This window comes from Podarcis cretensis (assembly GCF_951804945.1).
Source record: "Podarcis cretensis genome assembly, chromosome: 3".
Lineage (NCBI taxonomy): Eukaryota > Metazoa > Chordata > Lepidosauria > Squamata > Lacertidae > Podarcis > Podarcis cretensis.
The window spans coordinates 26584584-26604593 of NC_137172.1; the positions used below are offsets into that span (position 1 = coordinate 26584584).

The window sequence follows — 20010 nt, forward strand, 5'->3', positions numbered from 1 at the left end:
TCATACCAAAGCTGTCTGCAAAATATAACTCTGTGTTAAGAAATGGAGATTTTGTAAGCGCCGCTGATGAGCTGGGCTTATGATGCCTGTTCTGTATGTGGCCAGGTTTGTGTGTGCTGTGATTCTAGAGCAAGGATGTCGAAGTTATGGCACTCCAGATGTTGTTGGACTCCAACTCCCTCCAGCCCCTCTGCCAGAATGACCGAAGGTCGGGGATAAGGGAGTCATAGTCCAACATCCGGAAAGCCACAGGTTTCCCTATATCAGTCCTAGGGGAAGATGAGGAAGGAAAAAGCAGGAATAGTGGTTCTGAGTGCAGAATTTAGACTGTGCTGGCTGGGGCTGATGGGAGTTGTAGTACAAAACATTCAGAGAGTGCCGGGCTGGAAAATATCCCAGATTGATGTTTCTCCTTCTGATACCTAGATGTTTTGATGTTCCGGTGTCTTCGCTTTTCTGACTTTCTCTGCAATTTTCCCGTTATATAGGTATCTGATCCCCAACTTCCTCCCATGATGCTCATTGGCCATTTGCAGGAGGTCACCTCTGTTGCCTGGTGTCCATCTGACTTCACTAAGGTTTGCTTCCACATTTTCAAAGTCTCTCCTTATACCTGCCTTTTGGAACAAACTCCACTAACAAAAGCCTAAATATAATTTCTTTTCATTTGCTTCAAAGCAAAAGTAGCTTCTCCTGCCTAGATAGCCTTAAGCCCTTGGCTTTACAACTGCTTCTCCCGCTATGAGATGAGGCAGATGAAAGGACTTTTTTTGGTTGTAGAGCACCATTTGTGGAGCTCAGAAGGACCACTGGAAAGACCTGTCAGGAGTATACATGGGCCTCTGGTATCAAACTATGTGCCTTACTAGAAAAGCTAATCAGTAGACTGAAACTGACATGGGGACAAATAGAAAAGTACGCCTTCACTTTGGTATAACTCCCCTTTATCACATACACAGCCCAACAAGACAACAACAAGAACCCACCAATAGCATATGAATCAATATGGCTAGCTTGACCCAACAATTCCTCCCCCCCACCCCACCCCACACAAGCAAAAAAAATCTCACTACAACCAACTAAAGACAACCAACCATACCCTAGCCCCCCCCATCCCTCTCACTACCAAGGAAATGTAATAAACAAATAGAAAGAGAAGCTACCCAAGTGACTCTGACATAAAATTTCACACATGCACTAAGTAAAAGAATATAAGTTTTACCACCCCAACCCCATCTTTTCTTCCCCAGCCTTCTACTACATACAACACTAATGTCTCACAACAAATGTAATTGATCTGTAGAAAACACAACTTGAAAAAAGAGACAATGCACATACTTTTGTAAACTAAGACATTTTTTATTAACAATAATTTTATTTTTAAGGCTTTGTCTGGCAAGGTTATCTTTGCACCAGGCAAACCCTTTTTTTATTCTCACATGTTCTTGTACATGGAACATGTGTTTGCTTAGTTCTTCATTTCTCCCAATCCCCTTTCCTCTTGTGATGTGTCTTGTCAAGATTGTAAGCCTAAAGACAGGGGCTATCTCCTTTGTTCGTTTTGTGTGTGTGTTTGATTTGTAAGCTCAAGAGTGGATTAAAAAATCCTGTCAATTGAAGAGCTAGTACCTCTTTGTGGAATTCTTTCCCCAATAAGGTTTTTAATATTTCATCATTTACAAAGTTACATGTTTTAAAACTGAATATCTCACCATTCCAATAGATTGTCAAAGACAGCTAACAACATCACTGTTAAAACAATAAAATATTTTTAAAAATGGATTTACAGAATGAAACAACAACATAAAACAATCTATAAAAAGCAGCAGCAGAAAATGCAAAAACTACAGCCAGCATCTCATCTTGGTAGCATAGAGCAGTGTTTCCCAACCTTTGGTCTCTAGCTGTTTTTGGACTACATTTCCCACCATCCCTGACCACTGGTACTGCTAGCTAGGGATGATGGGAGTTGTAGTCCAAAAGCAGCTGGAGACCCAAGGTTGGGAAACACTGGCATAGAGACATATTTGGCAATTATTGGAACCAGATGTTATAGCCTAAAGGCCCATTTCATACCTTTTTTTTCTCTTGCTATGTTTTATTATATTTTAATTCCATAACAGCTCTGAAATTTATTTAAGAGGTCGTATAGAAATCTATTGATTTAAGCTTAGTAAGACAGGTGGTAAAAAAAAATACTACTGACTCATAATTCTACCAGGCTCTAATCTGAAATGGCATAGCATTACATCCTTTAAAATTCAGCTAATAAAGAGAGAGCCTGAGGTTCTCAATGTAGCAGGATAGCTGCAAGTCCCTTCTTTGACACATTTACCATCCCCCAAACTCGCCACTCTTTCACTGTTTGTTAGAGAGTCAACATCTTCACTTGTTTGCGAAGTGCGGCATTTCTCAACCGGCTCCCTGTGCTCTTTTGCAGATTTCCACATGTTCAGACGACAACACCATCAAGTTTTGGCGCTTAAAGCGAGGAACCGAAGAAGAGAACTGTCTAGACAAAAGCAGCTTGGTGGGTTGGGCCTGCCAGAAGAAAGTAGGAAAACAAAGTGGAACAGGTAAGAACTTCTGAGACACTGACAGTAGATTTGTAGCTTGGGGGCAATTTCTTTAATAAAGCAGAGGCATGGCAGAAATTAGGTTCGAGAACAGTTTTCGCAACAGCTATATGAAACTGATGTCTTGTCAGTGTGTGAAATACCTGTGTAGCCGGAAGATGATTTTTTCCCACCCCTCTGCATAGCTCATGGAAGACTAGTAATTAAAAGTACATAAGACTAATTCAGGTTATCAGTTTGATATGCAGCTGAGAGGATACAGCTGCCACAGAATATGAACGTGTGTATGCAAGGTAACAGGTTGAATGTCAAAAAGCATTGCAGACATGTGGCAAAATTGTCGCTCGGTGATTACCAGCTTAAAACAGCATTTAAAGGCATGGTAAAACCCAATCTTGCCACACATTTGTAAGAAGTGGAAGCATTCAAACAACTCTGCAAGTTAATGCAGTAAGCTGGTCACCTGAAGCTGATTATGTTGGCCCTGAAATCAAGGATAATTTTTCTTATTTATCTTTTAAGGTTTTTCTGTGAATTATGCAAATAAAGAAAATTTACAATTGGTTGTATTGCATAGTCCAGAGGTTCTCAGACATTGTGCTCCCAGGGCCCACTTGAGACAATTACTGAAGCTCACCAGTCAGAATCAGGCAGCCTTCCTTCCCACCTAGCTAACAGGGCCAGTGGTCAGGGAAGATGGGAACTGAAGTCCCAAAATAGCTGGAGAGCCAAGTTTGGCCATGCCTGACTAGGCCCTCCCAAGGCAAGCTAAACCTTGCACGACAGCTTACTCTTATGGTTTTAACCCCTTCATGTTTTAATTATAGATGTTTAATTAAGTATGTTGTCCCACAAACAATTGGTTCTAGATTATTTAATCTTCTTCCAAAAAATACAGTTTTATTGTTTTGTGATCATGTGGAAAATTCAGTAATCTGTCACTTCACAATTGCTGAAGCATACCCATGGAAACACTCTTCCCCCTATCCTTTTCTTCCCACAACTCAATAACAAAGAAGAAAAAGAACCACCAACATGGTAAAACTGTTTCAGTGGATTGTGATTGAATCACACTATTCACACCTACACGCTAAGGCATAAGACAATGGCATAGACCACTTGCTAGCACAACATTTATTATTGGCGATAGACTGATCCTATGGTACAGTTTAAAACAACAATACTCTCTGGATCGTGCTCCCTGCCCTGGGATTTCACAGTAATAGGGAAACAGGATGTCTTTCTGCTTGAGGCATAAAGCCTCTCTTATAATATGTTCTCCATAGTCTCATTTGCAACCATACAATTACAGGTACAAGCATACAGTCCATTCACACACAGTCTATTTTAAGCAAAGAAAGTAAAGTCAGTAAACTGAAACAAAAGCAAAAGTTCAGGTCTCTTGAGATTTGCCAAGACATTCTCCTTCCTTCAGTTCAGATCTAGTTGCAGCATCCTATGCTGCTGATCTCTTCATGGTGTTCGGATCATTCTTTCTCTGTTCCCAATATGTAGTTAGAGAGCTTTTCATCCTGAGGAGTGACTTAGCAACCATCTTGTGGCTAAGATAGCCACACACCCTAATTCCATAAGAATTGTATAATAGATGTTAATAAACAAAAATACCAGAAATTCAACTGCATACTGTAGAGTGAAGTGCACCTATCACATGCATGCTCGCTCTGTGGATATCACTGAAAAAGGGGCAGCCCAGATTGCCAAAGGGATGAGGCACCTTTTCTTTGAGGAAAGGGTAGTGTTTGGAGTGGCGGAGGCAACCTGGAAGCTGCATGTGCATAATGAGGAATAGAATGAGTCAATAAGGAGAAAAGTTTCTGCCTCCATAAAATGAGATCTCCAAGATCAGCTGATGAAATTGATGGGCTCTAGGCTCAGGAGACTAGAAATGCATGATTACCATGTGTAATTCACTGCCTCAAAACGTAATGACCACTAGATTAGAGGACTTTAAAATGGGCTGGAGTAATACATGGAGGAGCTTTGGCCATGGCTATTAACCATAAGCCTTAATGGAGCCTGATGTCTGGAAGCAGCATACCTCGGAATGTCAGATGCTGGGAACATAAATAGGGATGGGGGTGTGTGGAACCCTCATGCTCATGCCCTGTGAAGTCTTCTTTCGACCTATATCTGAGCAAAACAATGCCAGGCTACGTGGACATTTTGTCTAATCCAGCTGGGCTGCTTTTGTGTTGTATTCCTACCTAGAGGGCAGGGAGAGCTCTTCCCCTCTATTCCACCACATAAAAATAAAAGCTTTTGGAGTAGTTTTCCCAGTTGCTAAAAAGATTGATGATATCTACAGACAGGAAACAGAAGGAGCTGGCTAGAGTCCTCTTAGCAACTCATAAATAAAAAAAATCCTGAAAGAGGTATCCGCTCTGAAGGAAAAGTAGTGTTTGGTTTTTGTTCAATGAAAAAGTAAAGTTAAATAAATAAATATGCATGCATGCATGCATTGCTGAATTGTGGGAAAGATGCCCTGCTGGGGGGCAAATGTCTTACAGCAGTGGTTCCCAATTGGGGATCTGTGTAATCCTCCCAGGGGTTCTGTAGCACATAACCACCAGCTGTCCAGGACATCTCATTTGGGGTTACTATGCTCTTGTGTGGGTCACATGACTCATGCAGGAGTACAGCCTGGTTTTGTGCTGGAACATGTTGGAGGGTATGGTAGCACAATTCACATAACAAAAACTACCAGAGAGATATCAACTTTTTCAAAAGTAGGGGGTCCATGGCTTGGCTTTTGAAAAAACAGGGAGTCTGCGGTACTTAGCTAATTGGGAACCACCGCATTACAAGACTAATGAAATGGTTAAAAGTTAAAGAGCTCCTATTCTTCATGGCAGTGCTGTTCTTCACAGCAGTGTTGGGGACTCTGTGGCCCTCCAGATGTTGCTGAACTCACATCGTCCTAATCGTTGGCCATGCTGGCTGGGATTGATGGGAATTGGAGTCCAACATCTGGAAGCCATCAAATTCTGGGCAGCTGTGAGATGCAATCATGGCAGCAGCAGCTGTATGTTTACACTTATCTTTAAAGCTTATTTACCTGGCCAGGCTATGTTTGGGAAGGGGTGTGCATGTGTCTATTACTGTTCTAGGACAATGCAGCACAAGGAATGTAAACAAATGGAGTTTCCTGGTTCAACCTGGCTTGTATAAATAATAATAAAACCATCTTTATCTAAATCCTCTGGGTAGGGCATACAAATATTTGGATTAAGAGGAATTCTAGTTATGTAGTGCTGAACTAGTGGTTCAGAGCTAAGGTTTATACAACCTCCATCCCCACCCCAAAAGTTTCCTGAGTAAAATCAGTACTCCTGGGCTTTGTCCACAGCCCTAAGCACCTCCTTGGGTTGTATCCTGCCTATCCATGGGACTGCAGTGGCAGATACAATCATAGTTGCTAAACTGTAATCTCAAATCCAGAAATCCTACTGTGAACAGAATTACCAGGCAGGTTTACGCTATTTATTGTACTGTTGTCAGTGTGCTTGGCACTTAACAGGGTGATTGCAAGACAGATCCCTACTCTGTGGAGGTAACAGGAAGGATATGCATTCAGTCCAGGCCACTAAATTATGACTTGACTTTTCCTGCCCTACAGTCCATTCAGAGCAAATAGTGTGGCAAATTATTCAGGACAGTGTTCTTCTTCCTTACATGTTATTTGCAGAAAAAGGGGGCATTAGTGGAGAGGATAAAAGAGGACATTAGCATGCCCTAGGTTCTGAATAGCAAATTGGAAGTGTGGCTTGTGCAAAAGAGCAGGGAGCTTGTAGGGATTTGCCTTGAACAATTGCAGTTGCTGCTGTTTCTGTCTGAATCGAGAGGCTTTGCAGTCCTTGCCTTTCTGTTCAGCTTAGTTTTGCAAGTAAATGAGCTAGAACCTCAAACTATTAATAACCACTATGATTTGTGAAGGTCCAATTGATGTACTAAAGCAATTTTGTATGGGTCTGCAGCTGTGTAGCAAGTTATTGGCACCAGACCTAATATCTTGATCTTGGGGACCAGAAGTTTTTGAATTCTATCCCAAATCCCATGAGTTTGTCTAAAAAAAACCCCTAACAAACCCAAAAGGTATGTAAGAACCCCTATGCCAGACCCACAAGAGAGGGTATCCCAGATACTGCTTTTGACCGGGGGGTGATTTTTTCACCTTCACAAATGGCTTCTTTCAACCCAGAGAAATGGAAGAAAGGGATTGTTTTGCCAACATAGAATTCACTTGCAGGAAACTTGCAGAACAATAGGAGGGTATGTGCCAGTTCTTTCGTGCTGTGTGTATCTCGTGTACACATGCATACGTCATTGTCCTCTTAGGAAACCTACTTTTAAAAAAACAACTTCCTATTGATACAGAAGTAGTTGTTAAATCTCCCAGCTTGAAAACTGCAAGTGATGTCCGTGCTGGATATTTACAGTCAAAAAGTTGGCTCTTGTTAGGAAAAAAATGTGATACCTTATTCTTTATTCAGCTCAGGAATGGAAAAGGAAGTGCAAGGATCATGCAGACATAGGCAGGCTTCCTACATACTTTGGCTTTTCGAACACCAAACATGTGCTATGTGCACACAATAGTTATTTGCACTCCGATTCACTGTTGCCTTAACCAGGTACTATTTTATTTGAATAAAACTTGCATCCAGCTAGTGATTGGCAAAAGCTGCAGCTGTGCAGAGACTATTAAACTGACTGCAATATAGAGCAAGCTCTTCTTCCCTCTCACTTCAGAGCTATAAGCTGGGAGGCAGGGCGCCATACAAGTATTTGAATCCTTCAAGAAGATGAGTCTTGCTTCAGTGTTTGTTTTACTTGCACACATGTCCATAATTTCAGGCTGCAATCCTCAGAAGTTTGCAATGAGAGACCCTTTGACTATGTGGAATGCTAGTATGTCCTGATTGTGCCCTTGCTTTCTTCACACTTGGGATTCTTTGTCCTCATCTGGGCTTTGTGTTTTACCTTCAGGAACTCAAAGCAGCAGCCAGGGGACTCCTGCTAAAGCCTCTCTGACGGGCAGCCCCCCTATTTCTTCGCCGCAGCCTGCAGCGTGCGCTCCAACTTACACTGGAGATCTTCCTCTTCCCTCCAGCACACCAACATCGTCATTGGTCAAACCTCCAGCCACATCGGCCTACATTCCAACAAGGCAGAAGGAAACCACTACAGATACAGTGCCCAAACCAGCTCCTGCTTCATTTATGTCCATACGGCAGTGGGTTACCAAGACTCCAAATGTATCTTCCCATGTGAAAGCCGTGGCAGAGATTTCTCAGGTCCTCGCCACTTCGCCACGTCTGAGGTTTGAGGTGCGAGCCAAGAGGAGGCTAGACTCCAGCAAGGAAGGACCTACCAAGTGCCTAAGAACCTGCAACTGTGTGACTGATCTTCACCCAGTGCCTAAAAAATCCAGGCCACAGCAGGACACTTTGGAAGCAGACTTAGAAGGGGAAGGCTGCCTGACCCTCAGTGGTCAAGCTCAAGTCACTGAAAGCCTGGAAGGGCCTTCCCCACCTGGAAATCCTTGTTCCCCTGCAATCTTCTCAAACCTTTCGCTTCCTCTCAAGGCCCCTTGTGGGAAAATGGCTGACAAGGAGAACGGTTCTCCAGACAAAAGAAACTGGCTGTCTGCTTTAGGGGACAAGCTACAGAATAACAAGCCTACTTGTCCAAATGGGTCTGGCTGCAGCTCCCAGCCATTGCGGAATCTGAGCACGAGGCGACAGGAATCTGGGACAGGAATTGTGTCACCAGGGCCTGTAAGTATATTTAATGTGGCTACAACATCTTTGATGTTTGAGTTTATTTCTGGGGTTTCCAGTGTGTGGTGCCTGAGGAGACCCTGCAGTTCCTCAGATACTCCACTTGTTACATGCCACTCCCAATGTTTAATTTATGTATGTGTGTTCTATTTTTGGAGGTTTCCCCCTTTCAAAAAAATTTGGCGCTGCTCTGGTTCGCCAGAAGCGGCTTAGTCATGCTGGCCACACGACCCAGAAGCTGTACGCCGGCTCCCTCAGCCAATAAAGCGAGATGAGCGCCGCAACACCAGAGTCGGTCACGACTGGACCTAATAGTCAGGGGTCCCTTTACCTTTTAGTAGGACATGCCAGGCACAGATGAAGTAGGGCAGTCCATTTATGTGAATGTTTACCCCACCCTGTTCTATTGCTCAGAGTGGCTTGAGCATTTTTAAGTGTTTTCTGCCTTCCCTTCAATCCCATTTTAAAGGCTTTGATGAGGGTTGTTGCTGACAGCGGGAAACAGCACCGGGAAGCAAATCATCCATTGTTATCTGAGTTTCTTTTCCTGCTCTGTCACAGCAGGCAAAGCTGCAGCAATAGATACAAGGAAGTGGAGCTTAGCTGTGTAATGGGGATGGAAACATTTATAACAGGACTGCTGCATTCCATTCTGTGATAGGAAGGACACTTTGCTTTGGGATTATGGGAAACGTATTTGCCATTTTTGGGAGACCAGGGCAGAATTGGGCCTCTCTTGCTTCATGGGTAGCTAACTTCACCTTGCTTAATTTCTCTGATTATGTTTTCTGAAAGGCAGTGGTACTTCATAGTGCAGACCCTGCACTCTGAGAGTTGCAGTGAGGATAACACTGTCTCACTCAGATGATGAGTGGGTAACTCAGGGCTGCCCTTTCCTTGAGAGAAGAAGGGGGTTCTGCCCTTGCTCAGCAGCATCAATTTGATACTTATGGACTGCAAGGCTTGCATTCTGTGGTTTGTTGTCTTCTCAAGAGCCAGTAAGGTGTAAGACTTGACATGATGCTTGATAGCGTCTGGGTTCACAGCCATGCACAACTATGTTGTCTGCGGTGGGGGACAACCATATTGTGCCAGTTTGAGAACTTTGTGGTGGGGAGAGGAAAGCGACAAAAGTATTATAAAATAAGGTTCCTTTTGGTACTTCTTCAAACCTTGGGGTTCCCCAGAGACTGCTGATACCTCAGCATTAATGGTGCTCTTTTGGGTACATGAGGATCCTGAGGAAGTTCATTATTAGGATTCAAATTTCTGGACTAGAATGGCTTTAGAGAGGATACATTTTTCAAAAAAAAAAAAATACATATCCAATGTCTATAAGTGTGTCTGACCTGATACATAACTCTGCCTTTCTTTTCCCCTCGCAGGGCGTAGCTACTTTGGTTCCCATGAGGAAGATTTGCACATACTTTGAGCGAAAATTGCAGAAAAACTGACGAGTAACATTCTTCTAGACTTTCTGTAATGTTGTAGCATACTTGATATTACTGTGAGTGGATTTGTACCACCCATTGAAAGACACTGTTGTCTTTGGACCTTAATAAAATTAACTTCCTGGTTTATTTTTTTAAAAAAAAATATAAAATCTGTTATCCATTTATTGCATTTAATTAGTTAATACACCAGCTAAGGGGGGATATCTGCTCAATAGGAACAGATAGATTTTAAAATATAAACTGTGGTGTGTGTTTTTAATTGTAATGTTTCTAACAACCTTTTTTTCAAATCCTTTGTATTTCTTTGTTGGAAATATGTTTTGCCATGTCTGGCATACTGCTTTCAATGAAAGGAGGTTTCAAGTACAACATTAGCACCCTGCCTTTAATGGTAAAATTAGATATTTAGCTGAGCCTCTGACTCCCATTGAAAGAAATATCTATATTTTGTGCTGCTCATTCTTCCATTGTTGCAACAGTGTAAATGTGACTTGTTTTATATGAATGCAAAGTTTCTTAACACCCGTGGCTACCTTTTCCTTCTTTTCTAATGGAGTTCATATGAATGGGAGGAGGGAAAAACATTTAATACAGTACTGGGGAAAATACTTCACCCATGCCTTGAAGCGTCATTTGAAGGAATGCCTAAGTGAGAGCATTATTGTCACCGTAGTTCAGAGAAGTGAGGCAGAAAGCCTAACACCCTGACATGCGAAAGACTCACTTCTTTTCTCAACCCTCTGTTTTTATTTTCTTTTAACAAAATTTATAGATTGCTTGGTTGCACAACAGCAGCCTCTAAGATATTTACAAAATACATGGAGTGGGCATCTCAAAAATAACTTCAGGAACCTGAGCTCAGAGTCATGTCCCGTAAGAAAGTTACCGTATTTTTCCTTCTATAACACGCAGATTTTTTCTCCTAAAAAGGAAGGGGAAATGTCTGTGCGTGTTATTGAGCGAATGTGTGGTCCCTGGAGCCAAATAGTGCAAGGGGAGGCAAAAAAAAGCAGGCAAAAATCAAACCGCGCGTCTCCTAGAAGGGAAACTTGAAAAGAGGAAGCGGCTGCTTTCCGGCATTCTGCCTCAGGGTCTTACTGCCCACCCACCTCTGTTTCCTTGCTGTGTTTGCTCAAATGGAACAAAGAGCAGGGAAAGCCCCTCCCCTCCAGGCAAGCAGAGGGGAAAGCTGAAAACATGCAGGAGTGAGAGAGAGAGAGAGAGAGAGAGAGACAGAGAGCGCGAGCTGGCTGGCTTGGGTGGGTAGGTGAGGGAAAACTTTTGCCTTCCTTTCCTCCCTACCCCTCTCCTGCATTCTTAGCCAGCTGCTTCTCTGCACACCCCTCTCCTGCTCCTTGTCCCTTCTGTGTTTTTCCTTCCCTCCCCACTTAAAATGTGGTTAAAAAGCATGGATCCACATGGATCCTCAGGATCTTTGCATTGGGTCAGCCCAAATTCACCATCAGATCACATAGCATGTCCATGGCTACAGCCTGCCCCCCAAAAATCACGCACCCACTGTTGCCTGGGGCTGCAATGGTGCAAAAATGTGGTTAAAAAGCATGGATCCACATGGATCCTAAGGATCTTTGCATTGGGTCAGCCCAAATTCACCATCAGATCAAATAGCATGTCCATGGCTACAGCCTGCCCCCCAAAAATCACGCACCCACTGTTGCCTGGGGCTGCAATGGTGCTAAAACGTGGTTAAAAAGCATGGATCTACATGGATCCTCAGGATCTTTGCATTGGGTCAGCCCAAATTCACCATCAGATCACATAGCATGTCCATGGCTACAGCCTGCCCCCCAAAAATCACGCACCCACTGTTGCCTGGGGCTGCAATGGTGCAAAAATGTGGTTAAAAAGCATGGATCCACATGGATCCTAAGGATCTTTGCATTGGGTCAGCCCAAATTCACCATCAGATCACATAGCATGTCCATGGCTACAGCCTGCCCCCCCAAAATCACGCACCCACTGTTGCCTGGGGCTGCAATGGTGCAAAAATGTGGTTAAAAAGCATGGATCCACATGGATCCTAAGGATCTTTGCATTGGGTCAGCCCAAATTCACCATCAGATCAAATAGCATGTCCATGGCTACAGCCTGCCCCCCAAAAATCACGCACCCACTGTTGCCTGGGGCTGCAATGGTGCTAAAACGTGGTTAAAAAGCATGGATCTACATGGATCCTCAGGATCTTTGCATTGGGTCAGCCCAAATTCACCATCGGATCACATAACATGTCCATGGCTACAGCCTGCCCCCCAAAAACCACACACCCACTGTTGCCTGGGGCTGCAATGGTGCAAAAACGTGGTTACAAAGCATGGATCCACATGGATCCTCAGGATCTTTGCATTGGGTCAGCCCAAATTCACCATCAGATCACATGTCTGTGGCCACAGCATGAAGCACAAAAATGATACATCCACTGTTTCATTCAGAATGTTTTTTCCCTTGTTTTCCTCCTCTAAAAACGATGTGCGTGTTATGGTCAGGAGCGTGTTATAGAGCGAAAAATACGGTACTAGGATGAATTAGCAAAAACCCCTGATACCCAATTAGATGCAAGAGAAATACATTTGTTACAGGTGTCCAAATTGGGGTCAAATACTGAAATAGTTGTGTAGTTCAATTGCTAGAGCAGAGATTAAAATGGTTAGTTCAAGTAAAATGTGTGCACAGCTTTCAATACTCCACCCTCCCTGGACCTAGCATCTTCTGCTCTACTAGTTTCTATGACAGGGACAAATCTAGGCAGAGATAAGGAATATTACTGTTGCTGTATAAGGAATGGGAACTGGTGGGAGGAATCTCCCAGGCTGTAATAAATGAGGCCTATGTTTTCCAGGAAAAGTTCAAATGTAAATGGTAGGGAATTGAACCACCCAAGGGAAGAAATGACAAAAACAGAAGGATTGAAACTCCTGTTCCAAGGAGAATAGAAGGAGAAACTTTCACTGTGACCAAGGGGTCAAGGACTAAGACTGGATACCAAGGCTATTATAGTGGCAGAACACAACCCATAAACTGCACGCACTGAAAATCAGTCTGGTTTATCCAGGAAAATGTCAGTTGTGAGTGGCCAAAGGTAAGTATGCCTTTGTAGGTAATCTTAATCACTGAATGGTTCTTTTCAGAACCTTCCAAGTACAGTTCCTAGAATAGAAAATTGATTTAAGGGGACAATGCATGCCTTCATATTCTCTCAAGCATCTCTGGCTAGTACGAGGAAAAATACAGATAGGAGGCAAGGGAACAGGTAGGGGAGGGGAACTAAGCGACATTTGGAGCTTTCTGTCTTAGGAGAGAGTTCCCAGGAAAGCTGAACAGCATGGTCCTCCATGGGCAAGCACTTAAAATAACTTGGGCTTCTGAGAGGAGAAGGCACCTGAGAGCTGAGACACAAATCAAATGGCCGAGACTAGAAGAGGCCTTGAGTGTGAATCCATCCTTAAGTGATACAAACATCTACTGACTGGTAGGGACAATACTAATTGAGGAAGACTTTATTTTTGTCAGGGCTGCTATTAATATCAGTAACCTGCCTGTCACCCTTAGGTCCCAAGACAGGTTACAACAGCTAAGACACAATGTTAAAATCCGTTTAAAACAACTTACACTTGCACAAATCTCTGGTGTCTTACACTCATATGAAAGGTAAAGGGACCCCTGACTGTTGGGTCCAGTCGCGGACGACTCTGGGGTTGCAGCGCTCATCTCGCTTTACTGGCCGTGGGAGCCGGCGTGTCAAATGCCAGGCTAAAGAGGTATGTCTTCAGCATTCACTGTAATGTTTTTGTGAAGGTGCCAGACACACCTCTGTGGGGAAGAAATTCTGCAACTTTGGGGCTGCCACAGAGAAGGCGTTTTTCCAGGCCACCACACCCTCTGCTTCTGATGGCGGTAGAACAACCAAGAGGGCCCCTTCTGCCGATCTTAACACCCAAGGATGTCTGTAACGAAGGAGGCAGCATTTCAGCTATTTGGAGCCTGAGTCGTCAAAGCTGAGCGATTTAGGGCTTTAAACACTAACATGAGCACCCTGAACCTGTTTTCAGACAGGTTATGTGAGCTCTAAATGGAACCCAGCCAATAATCTGGCCACTGCATTTTAAACCAATTGATGTTTTTGAGTTGTCTTCAAGGACAGCTCTGCATAGAGCATGTTGCATTCATCCAGCCTGGAAGTTCCCAGAGCATGGAGTACAAGAGTGGCTGTAGTTGGTTGAACCAGCCAGAGCTGGAAATTTCATGGCCAAATGGAGGCGCATGCTTGTGCTGGAAGCCAGCACCTAGCAATCAGATCAAGTGCCGAGTTGAGCATTAGCATACACTCGGAGCTCTTGCTCTGGGATGCCAGCCAGAGCAGGCACCTGACTAACAAAGGGGGAGATTATTATTTGGCCAAAGGGAGTCCAAAGGGTCAAGCAATGCAAAGGATTATTTAGCAAAGTGGAGCTTGATCTCAGCAAATCCTGCAAATGGCTGGATCACCGCAGAAAGTAATTTGCCCGCCTTTAGAGTGTTTGTTTACAATATCCTGTGATCAGAGCCTCGATTCACTGGCACACTGCCTAGTACCGTGACACACCTATTCCTGCTTTGCATCGCTAGACCTTTTTGAGTTTGTTTTTCTTCTCTGGAGTATATATACCTACCCACTTAAGACATGACTTCGTGTATTTGATGAAATAGGGTCTACCAAATGAACATTTATGCTTCAGCTTATTAGAGCTTTTCCAGGTGCTGTGGGCTTCTTGTATTTGCTGTGGCACACTTAATGCAGACACTTCTCTGGAACTTCTCATAATCCAGTTTCACTGCAAGGTGCTTTTTATAGTTTCGGGCTTTGCAGCCAGGTCCTATCTGTGTTTACCTGGAAGCAAGCCTTCTTTCACAATGAGGCAGCAGAAAAGTAGGTGAGTTCATCATGCCCTATTTTTCCCCCTCAAGTGAAGTGTCATCAACAGTGATTTAAGCCCTGTTATTTAGGTAGAAGTGTGGTTTTTCAGCACCTTTTTTAATTGTACAAGTTTAGGAGATTAAACTCCTAAACCTTGGAAAGAATAGGGACTGGGGAATAATATACACTGCACCAAATGCTAATTGTTTCATTGGCAAAGCTTGAGGACGCAATGCTAAAGTCAAGTTTTTCCTCACAATATCACCGCAGGAACGAAGCACATCACAGGGGCTTATATTCAAATAACTGCTGTAGTGCTTAGATATGTGAAACAAAAGAACACCTGACTGGAATTAATGGCACCAATGCCGTATCAACAGTGGAAAAAATATCCTTTATTCAGTTCCATTTATGAATCACTTCCTATGAAAGATCTCAAAGCGGTTAACAATAAAACAGCAATATGAAAAATGACTTCACCGACAAAACTGAAACATTCCATAAATAAACACAGTTTCAAATCCAGTACAAACTGGGATAAAGATCTCTAATTAAAAGCCTTGTTGGAAAACGAAGACATTCATCAGTCTAAAAAGACAATATATCTGATATATGAAGGGAGGAAGTTCCAAAGAGAGGCTGTTTCCACACTAAAGGCCTGAGTCCTGCCTTGTACAGATAGTATCTACAAGAGGCCCTCTGCTTCAGAGCATTGTGATTGGTTACAGGGAACCAGGCAGAGGGCCTTCTCGGTAGTGGCACCCGCCCTGTGGAACACCCTCCCATCAGATGTCAAAGAAATTAACAATTATCCAACTTTTAGAAGACATCCGAAGGCAGCCCTATTTAGGGAAGCTTTTAATATCTGATGATTTCTTGTATTTTAATGTTTTGTTGGAAGCTGCCCAGAATGGCTGGGGAAGCCCAGCCAGATGAACAGGGTATAAATAATAACATGATGATGATGTTGATGTTGATGATGATGATCTTGATCTTGCCAGTGTTTGGAGTCTGCTTCTTGGCCCTCATCCAGTCCACCACTGAGTCTCGGCACTGGTCCAGGGCATGCATAGCCTCTTCTGATCCAGATGTTACAGTGAAATAGAGATGGGTATCTTTGGCATACTGTTGAAAGGCTGCCCTTAGCTCCCTGATATGCTAAGGGGCAGAACAGGATGATCCCACTCCATGGCTTCATGTTTATTTTCATGGAGAATAAGACAGAGCCACGTGGAACCCCAAATTTACAGGGTCCGTGGGACTAAGCAACCTTTTGAGACCAAGTATTCAAGTAGCAGCAGAACCGCAAAGTGCTGCCCTCCACCCTTGCTCCAACAGCTGTCCCAGAAAAAATACCATAATGGTGCCTACATTAGCTGAGCGATCAAGGAGAACCTGCAATGTCACACTTCCCCTGTGTCTATAGGTCATCCTAAAGAACTTGTGATATGCAAGTGTTCAGATAAGCGTTACATCCTTTTTTTCACTCCTACAGACAAGGTGATATCTGTGCCAAAACTAAGCCTGAACATAATCAGATCTTGGTTTCATCCAGCAGACCCAAGATCTGGATGACAACCACTCACTTGAATACCTTCCCCAAGAATGGGACATTTGCTGTTGGCCTGTAGCTTAAATTATCTGAAGCAAAGGACTGTTTCTTAACCCACATACATTATTTTGAAAGCTATGTTTTCTAAGAAGGTGAGTGGTGTTGCGGTTAAAGTAAACTTCATTTTTAGAGTTTAGAACTTGCTTGATCTCTGAGGACAGGGTGCTGCCTCACACCAGATCAAACTATTTTGTCCATCTAGGCCAGGATTGTAGCATTGACCCCACGACTTGATCCTTTCAACTGGAGATACCAGGGATGGAATCTGAGGTGCTATTCAGGCACTCTGCTGCTCTCTTCCCAATCTGTTTAGCAGGTCTGGCTGAAGATCCAATTTGCTTAAGCCAGAGTTTCACAACTTTTTAATTCATTTTCTATGCATTCAAGAGAAGCCTCCATGGTTGGAACTCCTACAAAATCATAGGAAGCTTGGACTCTCTCCACCCCAAAACCTTTCCCCTAATTAAATTATAATTACTACATTCCAAGACCCTCCAAGTGTCCATATTTTCCAGGGACGTCTCAAATTTGGGGAAGCCATCCCGGTTTCTGATTTGATCCCAGAATGTCCTACTTTTCCTTAGCATGTCTCTATTTTCAATGGAGAAATGTTGGAATTATCCAACCTGGGAACCATCTGAAGCGAATCAGATGTATAGGGAAGGTTTTTTTTAATGTTTAATATTTTATTATGCTTTTATATATGTTGGAAGCTGCCCAGAGTGACTAGGGCAACCCAGTAAGATGCGGAGGGGAATAAATAGTAAAATTATCATTATGGAATGGCACGTCCCTATTTTCATCGGCGAAATGTTGGAAATGACACTCTGATAAGCAGGCAGCTTCAGCAGGAAGCACAGCTCCTGCCCACCGCAATGAGAGACTATAGAGCAGGCAGAAAGTTTCCTACATGGGCATGAGGAATGCATTTTGTGGCCAGGGTTCTCTTTCTCTCCCCCACCCCTAAGAGGCTTTCCTTTATCTGAGGCCTGTCTCATTCTCCAGCGCAGTTCCTGCTGGTTGCCAGGCAACCCCATTCGAACAAATGTTACACAATCTCTACAGTTCTGCTTTTCTTATTAGGAGAACATGCACCTTGACTAAAAATGGAATGTGTCCTTTCTTCAGGCGACCCCAGGGGGGGGGGAACAACACATCCAGCCCAGGGATATTTTTAAAATGGAATCAAAACACTTAAGCGGTTGAATTGTGAGGCTTTTGCATATCAGGTTCCAGGATCACGGAGGGCCTGTTGGCTTATTTGAAGTGTTGGCGCTCGGTGGTACATCCGTTCTCCTCTCCCGTCACTTAAACAGAGAAGTTTCCTGTCTGGAATTTGTATAACTGCCAGGCTGTAGGCTCACGAATCAGAATGACGTGACAAAATGTAAAACACAAAAGAAACAGCTGAATGGTAACCGTGGCTTGAAATTGAGAGTGTGCGTTTCTGACTATTTTTATCTTTTCACGGAGAGACCTGAAGAAACCAAGACGTACGCAGGTGAGGAAACCCAGCACTTGGAAGGAAAAAATCATTCCTATGTGGAACAGCTTAGAAACATAGACTAGGGAGAACAGAAGACCTGCTGCCTCAGGCCAAAGGCCCAACTGGTTCAGGAGCTGAGTCTTGTAATTCCCAGAAACTGGTTTTTACAGGCATACTGCTTTCAACCGTGCAGGTAGATCATAGCCATCCTGACTTATTTATAGGCTTATCCTTCATGATGGACACCAACTTGGATGGCTTTCAAAGAGAATTAACCAAATTCCTGGAGGACAAAGGTGATTGATGGCTACTAAACGGCTATGGACCTCAATACCTCAGGGGTCGTCTCTCCTCATACAAACTGACCCCGACCCTGCGCTTGTCATCTGAGACACTTCTCTATGTCTCTCCCCTTCCCCCTCCCCACAACCCAGAAAGTTTTGGAGGGTGGCAACAAGAGAACGTGTCTTTTGTGTGGTGGCTCCCCGATTGTGGAATGCTCTCCCCAGAGAGGCAAGGGATCTGATTGGCTGTGTAGTTCTGAAGGAGTTTTTGTCTGTGTATTTGCTTGAATGTGTCCCTGCTATGAACAAGGCCTGAAGTAAGAAAGACAAAATCTCTCTGTTTATTTCTCCTCAGATTATATGCTGGGTGTTTTTTGTTCAGCTTTTGGTACCAGGATTTATTTTCTCTCTGGATGTCGCCTGCGTTATTTAAGTGACTTTTCTAACAATGCATGTCCTCTCAAGGATACATTTCAGAAAGGCTTCCTGTTCTTCTAGGTAGGTAGAGCTGCACACCAAAGGAAAAGAGCAGTCTGGAAAGGTGGTGAGCAGGGCCAGAAGCAAAACAGGTGGAGCAATGGTGAGACACCTTACATTACAGCTATGCAGAAGCTAGAAGTTTCTACAAATCTCTCTCTCTCTCTCTCTCTCTCTCTCTCTCTCTCTCACACACACACACACACACACACACACACACACACACACACATACTCCCAGGCATACAAGAACCATCACCTTAGTTCAAATACATTCCAGTCGGGCAAAAGCAGTTAAGGAGGGCGTGACCTGGGGATCATCTCAGGGGCCAAGTAAAGATGCCTAGAGGGCCACAATTGACACCTGGACCTAAGGTTCCCCACCCCTGACACAATGCTAAACTATGCCTTTGTGCCATGTCCAAAATGGACCTTGAATGTGCATTAAATTCACACTGTAGAAAGTTGCAGAGAAATTTAATTTTGCCTCCCACTTTTCTCCTTTTCAAACAAAGCAATCTCTAGTTTATCTCCGCATATAAGGTCTAGGGATGGTTCAGTTTCACTGTGTGAAGTTCGGTCTTGGCAAAGTCACTGTCTATTTGTAACTTTGTCCCCATTTGACTACTTGTCTCTTGAGGTTAATACGCATGCATCTCTATTTTTTAAAAAAGACATTGGTTATGTAATCCACTGGGATTAAAAAACAAACAGTAACAAGTAGGGTTTTTTAAAAAAGTTTCGCTGAATTTCAGAAGCACGTAGGGGGGAAATAGTCACATGCGTATCTATCAAAAATATACATATTCTGCACATTATTGCATTAGCCAAGTATACTATTATGGTGACGTGGTTGGAGCTGAAGGTAATAGCAGGGAGAACCAGGTTCAGCACGACACTGAGCCATGAAGTTCACTGGGTGACCTTGGGCCAGTTAGGCTGAGAGAGAGAGAGTCTGAACAGGGTTGTTGTGATAATGCAGTTGGTGGGGAAAGCATGTATACCATATTGAACTCCTTATACCACTATATATTTTGGAAAGTCATCCTACTACGCATTTGGACATCTTTCTGAAAATACCATAACCAAATTTTGCATGATGGTTCCTGAGTTCAAAGAGCAGGTTTCTGTCTACGTTTAGAAATAGTGGGGTGCCATTTTGAATCAAGATGGCAGACTGAACCTTTCAAAACTGCAGTGATTTTAACCACTGATTTCAAATCTGTATCCATTTTTTGGTTTCTTACAATTCCTAAGTAACACCACGTACAAGGCTGCTAGTTGTTTATATATTGATGGGCTGATTGTTTTAAATGTAAAAGCGATATTACACCAGTAAATTGAGATCACCCATAAAACAAATTCTAATTTAAAAGAAATGTCTGCCAGTGAATCTTTGTAACACTCCGTAG

At 43.3% G+C, this 20010-nt stretch overlaps 1 protein-coding gene across 1 annotated transcript in view; it reads left to right on the forward strand.

The window, feature by feature from the left end:
* The window catches only part of DTL (denticleless E3 ubiquitin protein ligase homolog), a 29960-nt gene extending 19610 nt beyond the window's left edge, over window positions 1–10350 (forward strand). The window contains exons 12-15 of the mRNA XM_079971405.1: window positions 489–578; window positions 2441–2576; window positions 7581–8371; window positions 9760–10350. Of these exons, the coding sequence (XP_079827531.1) occupies window positions 489–578; window positions 2441–2576; window positions 7581–8371; window positions 9760–9828 (1086 nt within the window). The 3' untranslated portion in view covers window positions 9829–10350. The remainder of the gene's footprint in view (window positions 1–488; window positions 579–2440; window positions 2577–7580; window positions 8372–9759) is intronic.
* The last annotated feature ends 9660 nt before the right edge of the window (window positions 10351–20010 follow it).